The 10315-nt window shown below is 41.1% G+C and overlaps 1 protein-coding gene across 1 annotated transcript; it reads left to right on the top strand.

Moving 5' to 3' along the window:
- The first annotated feature begins 3859 nt into the window (after positions 1–3859).
- LOC146654991 (uncharacterized) lies at positions 3860–10315 on the top strand. The gene is made up of 7 exons (XM_085428831.1): positions 3860–4070; positions 4295–4711; positions 8377–8607; positions 8686–8813; positions 9055–9118; positions 9448–9569; positions 9853–10315. The coding sequence occupies exons 1-7, from the start codon at positions 3860–3862 to the stop codon at positions 10036–10038; spliced, it is 1359 nt and encodes a 452-aa protein (XP_085284957.1). The 3' UTR covers positions 10039–10315.

Here is a 10315-nt window from a genome sequence, read left to right as displayed (position 1 = left end):
ATTTAAGGTTGGAACAACATCAAATTAGTTTTAACCATAAAACAGTAAAGATCTTAAATCTGTTTTAGATTCTGTAAATTTGACTTTGTAAATAAAAAATATCTATACAGACAAAACATATGATCAAAAATAAGAATTCTCAGCTTTCTGGGTGTAAGGGGAAGACTTCTTGTTTTATTATTATTAGTTACAAGATTTTAGATATATATCTTTGCATTTCAAAATGAAATATAATGCAACAAGATTGTAACAGCAGTAGGAAAGAGCAGTAACAAGAGTAGGACAGCTAAGCTAATTATGGCTAAACATTTGGAATTTAATGAAAGCAAAAATTGACCTTGCAAAGATGGATAGGTTTATTTAGAAAGTCAGCTATTTACATTTAGTGTTCGTCCCAAGTAGGAGATTTTGAATTGAGTCTAAATTGACCGCAAATTTACTTAACTTGTTAAAATCAACCAGGCTGTTACTGAAGCAGTCGAGGAATTACCTTTGAGGTCTCAGTCATAGGTAGTAATGCAAAATCTAACATTACACTAACCTTATATTTTTGTAAAAGGCAAAATGGACTTTTTTCCAGGGTGGGGGAGTGTTTCATGTCTGTAAGTTAAAATTGTTATTTTTGTTGTTTCCTGATTTCTAAGAATTGGGAGAACAATTACATGCTAACAAAATGATGCATTTTGGTTGCCCATGTTTGGTGTTGCTTTGGGCTTAGGGTAATCACTGACGATGACTTACACCTAAAAGAGCTCAAAATCAGAAAACGTTGCTCTAAAACATGTTGACATGGTAAATGAAAATGAACAATAATCCAAATTGATCATGCAAACTGAAAGACTACTTACTATGTTTCTCTTGTTACTTCATTAGCCTCAGTGTTCTCAGATCATTCTTTACATAAAAGCACCCAGTTGTCTTGCAAAGAATGTGTAGGATTAGTGAAATCACACACATTCGAAGATACTGGTAGTTATTGTTTCAAATGCCTATTTCATGACAACCAGGCTAAATTCATCTAAGGGAGTATGAAAGAGATTATCTGGATGCTGAAATGATTGGTAAAATACATTAGGCCAATAATAGTAGACCTGTGCTACATTTGTCCAGCTAGGCAACACATATTTCTGCATAAGAGATACATGAGACACCCTTTAAATAAGCAAATTTCATGTTTAAAACATGGAAATGCAGCCAAAATGGACCATACAATGGCCTCAGTGAACACATCAGCACATAAGTAGAGATGAGGAAACTCAATCACATTAGACATTAATATGACTATGAGTAAATTATATATATTATATATTCTGTTACATGGTTTAAAGAATACAATGTGATAATCACACATGAGAACGCTGTTTCCAGTTATACAAATTTATTTTATTTCACTATTAAAGAAACCAATTATGTGAATAAAAGCTCACCACAAGAACATCTCCCAACCCAGTCTTACAAAGTTGCAGTTACAATAAAAAACTGTTGGTGAGCTAAAAAACAATCCTGGTGCTGATGCTTGTCACTGAACGTTTTGGACAGAGCTCTTGATTGAAATGCCTACCGTTGTGTGTAGGCATTTCGGTCCAGATGTTATGGAGTTCAGTTCAGCTAAGATGTATTTCTAAAGCACCGGATCGCAAAAATAGCCGCTTCTCGGCTGTTTATATTGTAAGGTAAAGACCATACAATATAAGAGAGAAAACCCCCCAACAATCAGATGATCCCCTGTGAGCAAACCCTTGATGACAGTGTCTGTGAAGGTTATCAGTCATCGAGGCCATTGGTGACGGTGGGAAAGAAAAACTCCCTTTTAACAGGAAGAAACTTTCGGCAGAACCAGGCTCAGTGAGGGGCGGCCATCTGCCTCGACCGGTTGGGGGGGGGCACAGCTGTTATAACCCCTGACGCAGCATAGCTTCTAATTCTGAAAGATACGTAGATACCTTAAACCTGCACTCTATGCAGGACACCAAGCGATGACACAACTTGCAGTACTATAGGAGTCTATGCAGAAACAGTTTTCTCTCTTGAATCTCTGTAATTCTTTTGCTACTGAGTGTCTGGGTGCAGTCACTCATTTTGGGCCAATTAAATCAAATGAACTTCCATTGTCTAAGTTATAGCCCTATTGAACCTGCGTTAACCAGGTTTAATAGGGAGGGCCAAAGTCCTAGTTGTGCTAAATTTCCTCGAATTCTCCTCGGAGATTTTCGAGTAGCTTCCTTTGTTCTTGAAAGTTCTTTTCCATTTGTCTCATCGCTTCCCGTCCATTCCACATCTTTTTGGTAAGGTCACTAACCTTATTTTCTAAGGCCTTATTTTGTTGTTTGAGTATGTCAACTTGGACATCGTAGTTGTTTATCAGATCGTTATGTGCTTCCTGTGAAACTTTGGGAGTCTGAGCTTGGGTTTGCAACGCCATGTCTTCTGTTGTCAAGGCTTCCTGTACATCACACAGATTTTTCTTGACCTCTTCAAGCTCTCTTTTCTTTTCCTCAAATTCATGGCACAACAACTCCTTTTCTCTGTTGGTCACGTTAAAATCATGTTGGGAGTCTTTCTCAGTGGCTTTGGAGATCCGTGATTCTCCTTTCACACCCTCATCGTGTGGTTTCAGTTCTTTTTGAGAATCACCACTCCTTTTGGAAAGCTCCTGGAGGTCCTGTTCAAGAAGTTCGTTATGCCTCAATATGTCAATTTCATGTGCAAAGCATTGGAGTTCCAGGGTCTGTCTGAGCTGTTCACTGTCCGTTGTTTTGTTTTCCTCATTCATGATCCTTTTTCTTTCTTCACTCTCTTGTAACTCTTTAAAGGCTGTGTTTGCCTGATGGAGCTCAGTTTTAACAGCCTGTATTTCCTGTTGCATGTCATCTTTTTCCTTTTCAAAGTCCCTTTTCAGCTCACACATGCGTTTTATCATCACATCATTTTCCTCTCTTAAAGACTGGTTGTCCTTTTCCATGTCTCCCACTTTTATAACCAAGCCTGTCTTGCTGCTTTGCAACTCTCTGATTTCTGCCTCCATTTCCTGCATCACCTCTTTCTGTTGCTGGATCTCTTTGGTTTTGGAGCTGTTTAAATCCTTTAGAATTTGGTTCCAATATTCCAGCTCTTGAATTTTGAAGTGAATTGTTTCATTCTCTAGTTGCAGGTCTCTTTTCCTCTTGTTTTTAGAGAACCCACTTCGTTTGAAGAGAACTTCAATGTTTTTTTGGAGAATCTTGTTCTCATTTATGAGCTCTCTTTTTTGCTCCTTAAGGTCGGCGTTCTCGACTTTAAGGTCACGTATGGTAGAGTTTTGTTGTTTGAGAGTTTTATTCTCATTTTTCAGCTCTTTGATTTGCTGTTGAAGTTTTTCGTTCTCGGCTCTCATGTTGCATACAACAGGATTTGACAGACTCATATTTCAAATTGAAGTTGATGCTAAATCTCTGTACCAACTAAAAGATTTTTTAAAAAGACGGTCAACTGTGTCAGAAACGGAAGTTTCGAGTAGTTTAAGTGTTTTCCTGCCTAGTGAATTCTTCCACTCTCTTTGAAAGACTGACAAGAGTGAGAACCTCTCCCCTATTTATAGGTTTTCGGGTGCTGATGTCATAAAGAAGACCAGAGATCAAAGGGATTCTGGTGAAACGTCACTGTGTCTGGTCTGGGCAGTTCTGAATTGAATAATAACAAAATGACGGGGGGCGTGTCTGGTAGCCATGTGAAGACGTGTTGTACAGGGCTCCTCAATGGACTAACTTTTTTCATAATTCCATTGCTCCAAAACTAACGAACTTTTAACAACAGTACGATAACACGCCCGTGTGCTGCTCTGAGGCACTTTTTACATCTTCAAGGCTACGGTGTACGAAATATGAGCAAAACTAGATCGGGGAAAGAGCAGGCCGCAAAAGCCTCGGACCATGCTGAGGACAGACCGGAGGCACCACCCCATGACATGAGTGAGATTATGAGAGCTATTGCTAGCTCTGAAAAGAGGATATTGGCCCGTATCGATTCAAGCACGAAAGATTTAAATGATAAAATAGACACAATCAAAGAAGATCTGGAGAAGCAAGAGACCCGTTTGGAAAGTGTTGAGTTTGCTTTGAATGTTGTATATTGTATAGCTTTTTTTTTGTTATACGTAAAATTGTATTGTATTTCTTTAAATTTTTACTTTTTAATTATTTTATTTGCATTTTTTAATCACTAGGGTTTGAGAGTAACGAAATTTCTATTCTCTGTATGTCCTGTACATGTGGCAGAATTGACAAATAAAGTTGACTTGACTTGAATACTTCTTCAGACCGGACAGTGGAGTTGGAAAACGAGGTTAGCAAGCTGAAATCGGACGTTGCTAAGTTGACCAGCAAGTTGGACGACATCGAGGGGCAACAACGCCGGTGCAATGCACGCATTGTAGGGGTGAAGGAGGGCTTTGAAAACACCGGGAAACCTACGGCAGCTATTGCTACAATGCTGAAAGACATACTGGGCCTCGACTTTACTCCGATGCTGGACCGCGCTCATCGAAGCTTGGGTCAACAGGGAAACTCCCCCAGGGCAATCGTGGTGAAGTTTCACTATTACCAAGACAAGGAAGAGGTGTTCCGAAGGGCCGCCAAGTCGCAGCCGTTGCTGCTGCAGGACATGAAGATAAGCATTTTTCCTGATTTTACAGCAATGGTGGCAAAGAAACGAGCTGCTTTTATGGAGGCTAAACGTTTGCTCCGAGGCTGGCGTTAAGTTTGGACTTTTGTTTCCAGCTGTTCTCCGCATCACTTCACCGACGGGACAGGACAATCGTTTCACCGACCCAGCGGCTGCAATAGACTTTATCAAAAAAGACTTACGACGGCCGTGAGAGGTACAGCCGTGTGAGAAAAGATAAGTTGGACTCCACATGTGTGATTGCTTGAACTCAAGGGACATAGTTATACGTCGGTGCTGGGGAGATGTCAAGTAAATAATTGGGCCATAGTCATAAAAGGCCGGAAGGTAGAATGATTTTTGATTTAATTGATTATGAATACTCTGCCTTCCTTCTTCGTTCCGATTTTTGATATGTTCGAGATATTGCTGTTATTCTGGGGCATTTGATTAGAATAAACACGGGGAAAGTGGAAAATATAAGTTTTGGAGTTTTGTTTAGTTATTAAATGTTATATATTTGCCCAGCTGAGGGGCTGTTTGAGGGTTAACAGTACGTTTAGTCACTGTGCTATCCTAGCCTGGAGGGTTGCGATCTCAGGGATAATAGTAGATCAGCATGGGGTTTTGAGGCTCGTTTTATTTATTTATTTTTTTCCCTCTTTTTTTTTTCCTTCTCCCCCTCTTTCTTTTTTTTGGGGGGGGGGGGGGGGGGGTTCCAGAGGTTGGGACATATTTTTTCTGCACCTGCATTTTGGTACCTGAATGGCAAGCTCGCAAAGTCATCTGCCTCTTCGTTTTATAAGCTGGAATGTTAAAGGTAGAAATAATCCGGTTAAACGCACAAGGGTTTTTACTCATTTAAAATCATTGAGATCCGATGTTGTATATCTGCAGGAAACACACCTCCGATCAAGTGAACAAATTAAACTAAAAAAAACATGGGTAAGCCAAATATTTAGCTCAAAATTTGAGGAAAGATCACGGGGTGTGGCTATTCTAATTAGGAAGGGGATTCCATTTATTCCACTATCAACTGTGGCGGATACCAGAGGGAGATATATTATTATACAGGGCAGGTTGTATGGGAAACAAGTCATTCTTGCTAATGTATATGGACCAAACTGGGACGACCCAAATTTTTATTGTACCTTTTTAAAACACCTGCCAGATTTAACAGAGTCCCATTTGATACTGGGTGGTGACTTTAACTGCGTACTTAATCCTCAACTTGACAGATCAAACCCAAAACCTGATAGCAAAATTTCAAAAGCGGGTAATGTTCTTAAATCCTTTATGCAATCTTATGCTTTTTTTGACCCCTGGAGGGACAAAAATCCTACATCTAAACAATTCTCATTTTTCTCACCAGTGCACCGGTCATACTCACGGATCGATTTTTTTTGTTGTAGATAGTAGAATTCTTCCCAAGGTTTTAGATTGCCAATACAACTCTATTGTTATCTCATACCACAGTCCAGTACAATTAGATGTAAATTTTTATGAACGCTTAAGTCAAAAACCGGCCTGGCGACTTGATCCTTTACTCCTAACTAAAGACTCATTTTAAAAAATGGTCTCTGAGCAAATACAGTTTTTCTTAGAGACAAATCAAACCCAAGGGATGAAAATGACTGTTGTATGGGAGGCATTAAAGGCCTATCTTAGAGGCCAGATAATTTCATATGTATCATTTCAAAAAAAGAAATACTTACAACAAATGAACAACCTAGCCAACAGTATAAAAGAGATTGACTGCTTATATGCAGAAAATCCAACACCAGACCTATATAAGAGAAAATTATTACTAAATTCAGAATACAAAATTCGGTCCATTCAGCAAACAGAACGTTTATTTTTCAAATCAAGGCAAAAGTTCTATGAACATGGGGAAAGAGCCGGAAAACTTTTGGCACATCAAATTAAGCAATCCATATCAGCTAACACGATTTCTGAAATCTGTAAAACCTCTGGAGAAAAGACGTCTGATCCGAAAACCATTAATGACCAGTTTAAAATGTTCTATTCCAATCTTTATACCTCAGATCCGGTTGATGAAAAAAAGATTGCTGAAACGCTTGATAGATTACCGATTCCACAAATATCGGTAAATGACAGAACAGAAATTGATAGAGAGATAACCATTAGTGAAATTGTCGAAGTAATTAAATCAATGCAAAGTAATAAGGCACCGGGACCTGATGGTTTCCCTATTGAACTATATAAAATGTTTATAGACAAACTAGCACCAATACTCAAAGATGTATACCAGGAAATATTCTATGGTTAAGTTTTTTTACAATTTATTTTCAGGAGAAACTTTTAACACCTTTGACGCTCTGATGAGAGATTACAATATACCAACCTCACATATGTTTAGATACCTGCAAATACGAAGTTTTGCAAAAGCATTGTTTCCTTCTTTCCCCTACCTACCTCCTAAAAATCAAGTGGATACCATTTTGGAAATGGATCCTTTTGGCAAAAGGAGAATCTCCGCCATATACAAACTGATACAGAGCTTAAGGCCTATTACTTGGGGAAAAAACTAAAAATAATTGGGAAAAAGACATTGGGGTGGATTTATCTGATGATGAGTGGAGATCTTGTTTGAATCGTATACATACTTCCTCCCTTTGCATTCGCCATGGTTTAATTCAGTTTAAAATTCTTCATCGTCTTCATTATACAAGAGAGAGGCTTTCAAAATTTTTCCGAAAAACCGATCCTGCCTGTCCCAGGTGTGGACATAATCCAGCAAATGAGGGTCACATGATGTGGTCTTGTCCGAACCTGGATAATTACTGGGGAAATATATTTAAAGTATTATCTCATATCAGTGCTGTTAGCAGAGCTGCTCTGTGCAGCGTTATGGCATAATAATTTTAAGGGAGAATAAAAAGTCGACACACATATCTCATTCCTGACGGAGGACTCTACCACTACACTTCTCCAGTCCATTCACAGAGTCGTTGCATGGTAAGACATGGATAGGAAGTGGGCGGAGCCTTTTACCGTCATTTTATTACGACGCAAAGTACAAACACCTGTGGACACACAATCCAACACCCCCACTTGTACACAGGTTGGGGAAAAACAATCCTCCGGAAAAAACATCTTACATTCCAAACACAAATACAGAGAATTTTTCTCAGAGTCTCCTCTCAGAGTTTAGCCGCTGGTTGTCCGGGATTTAACCGGACCACTTACAGTGGCGTCGCTGTCAGGGTGGAGACGTGAGACGTTAGAGAGCAGAATGAACTGGAGGGGACCCGTTCCCTATTTTCTGAGTGTCTGAGTTGTTTACTGGAAATTGTTCAATAACATTAAAAAGTCTCCAGCAGCACAGACACGCTCCACGGGTCCAGTTCAGGGTGGAGCTAGCATCCACCTGTTAGTCAGAGAGGCCACGCCCCTAATAATGCAAACTTTAGTCCTTCATACAGTAAAAAACAGGTTCCTGTATCAGGCTGTAACCATGGGAGTCTGTGGGGATCACTCCTGCCTCTGCTGGAGGTTAGAGAAACTGCAGGTTTGAGGTTGAGAAATGGAAATAATTCAAATAAAAATAACTTGAGTGGTCTTCGGTCTGTTAACCTTCTTTGAACGATGTCAAGAGCTTGTAGACTGACCAAACTGCTTGTTGTGATGTTTGTTGTTTTTAGTTTTTTTAAAGTGTGGCTCTTTTCAGTTTTGAGGGTGAGCCGAGATTTGACTTCCTTCTTCTTTGGCTGTGAGAAATAAAACTGCATAGACTGCAAAGAAGCACATGTTATCAGCTGCTTTTAAACTGGCCTCTGTCATCAGTTTGTGTGTCCTGCTGTTGTGTTGTTGTTGACCAGGGCGAGCAGCTGTCAGGTAACGACATCACCGGAGCGCTGTGCATCAGTCAGCCATGGCCGGGGATTGCTCGGAGCATCTACGGCGACCACCAGAGATTCGTCGACACGTATTTCAAACCGTATCCTGGTCAGTGCTACAGCGTAAACCCTGGCCGTCTGTAGTTTTGTAGAGTCACCGTCTGAGAGCCGCGTTTTTTTATTTCAGGGTTTTACTTCAGCGGCGATGGAGCCTACCGCTCAGAGGACGGTTTCTACCAGATAACGGGCCGCATGGATGATGTCATCAATGTGAGCGGTCACCGCCTCGGCACGGCTGAGATCGAGGACGCTCTGGTGAGACGCACACAGGCCTCAGAAACGTGCCAAGTATTACTCTCTTTAAACCTTTGAGCACATTTGAAGGATTTTGAAGGATCTGACCCCGAGGTCAAGGTCACAGGTCAAGTTTTCTGAAAATCACGTGGAAGCCATCAGTCGAGAACGAGGCGACGTAGGAGATTGATATGGATACCACAGGTGCATCTTCAATATTTGTGATTTCGAGCAGCTGACACGCATGTGCTCTTCCCTGCAGGACGAACATCCAGCTGTTCCAGAAACAGCTGTCATAGGAATCCCACATGACATCAAAGGAGAAGGTAAGGACACGAGGAAGGAGGGAAGGAAGGGGAGAGATGAAAAAGCCTGATTGGTTTTATTAATGATGATGACATCAAGCGCATGAGACTCTGCTGCCCCCTGCTGGGCCGTCACTGAGTCTGCAGGCAGAGTCAGAAACGTAGAGAAACAAGTCAGAGTGCTGAGGGGCAGTGCAACTGTCCAGTCAGAAGATTTAGGTCTGATTCCAGATGTTTGTCGAAGTTTACACTGAGAGTGTGTGTGTGTGTGTGTGTGTGTGTGTGTGTGTGTGTGTGTGTGTGTGTGTGTGTGTGTGTGTGTGTGTGTGTGTGTGTGTGCGCGCCCTCAGTGCCTTTTGCCTTCGTGGTTTTAAAGGAGGACCTCAGTGATGACGCTCCCGCCGTGCTGCAGCAGCTCAGAGACCTCGTCGCCACCAAGATCGCCAAATACGCCGTCCCCGAGCACTTCCTGGTCAGTGTGTGTCTGAACTCGCCTCCACACCCCTCAGCAGGAAACAGGAAGTACCAGAAACAACAACAAACAGGAAGATTTACATAAATATTTAGCTGTGATCTGGAATATTTACATTCATATATTCTGATTGTTTCCTGCTTCGGTCCATTTTACAAAACCAAAACGTTTTTCTTCTTCTTCATTTGTAATTTGTCGGTTGATTATATTATTGATCACATTATTTGCTGGCGTTCAGCTATGTCGTCCAATCAGAGCTCAGTTTGCCACTCTTGTCTGTCAGGTGGTGACGCGGCTGCCGAAGACCCGCTCAGGTAAGATCATGAGGCGGATCCTGAGGAAGGTTGCCATGGAAACAACTGAGGATCTCGGCGACGTGTCGACTTTGGACGACCCGTCCGTTGTCAAGGAGATCATAGAGGCCCACGAAGCGTACAGAAAGCAGAGACAGGAGGAGAAGAAGAAGTAGAAGAATTAGGAGGGAGGTGGGCGGGGTGTCACGTACAGGTGAAGGCTCTGCTCCAATCAGGAGCAGTGCGGCAGTCAGTGCCGCTGCTGATTGGAGGAAGAAAGACGCCGAGACACTGAGGGCGGTTTTCTCTCGTTACCAATGGATCCAACTTTTAAATGATTTTATTTTATTTCTTCATGTCATCTTAAATTCAGCATATTTATAGTCTGAAATCTCAAACTGTGCAATTAAGCAATGATGATGTAAATACACAGAAATAAACAGTAAACGTTCA

This window comes from Rhamphochromis longiceps, linkage group LG13 (genome assembly GCF_057381845.1).
Source record: "Rhamphochromis longiceps isolate RC_006_pf linkage group LG13, R_longiceps_female_GT1.1, whole genome shotgun sequence".
Taxonomy (NCBI): Eukaryota; Metazoa; Chordata; class Actinopteri; order Cichliformes; family Cichlidae; genus Rhamphochromis; species Rhamphochromis longiceps.
The sequence above is the reverse complement of the archived record's forward strand: the minus strand, read 5'-3'. Positions and strand labels throughout refer to the sequence as shown.

Excerpts from the sequence above, each read along its gene's own strand:
- LOC146654991 (XM_085428831.1), top strand. The coding sequence starts at position 3,860 with ATGAGCAAAACTAGATCGGGGAAAGAGCAGGCCGCAAAAGCCTCGGAC. Across the intron at positions 4,071-4,294 it reads TCTGGAGAAGCAAGAGACCC|ACCGGACAGTGGAGTTGGAA; the intron begins GTTTGGAAAGTG and ends ATACTTCTTCAG. Across the intron at positions 8,814-9,054 it reads CTGAGATCGAGGACGCTCTG|GACGAACATCCAGCTGTTCC; the intron begins GTGAGACGCACA and ends TCTTCCCTGCAG.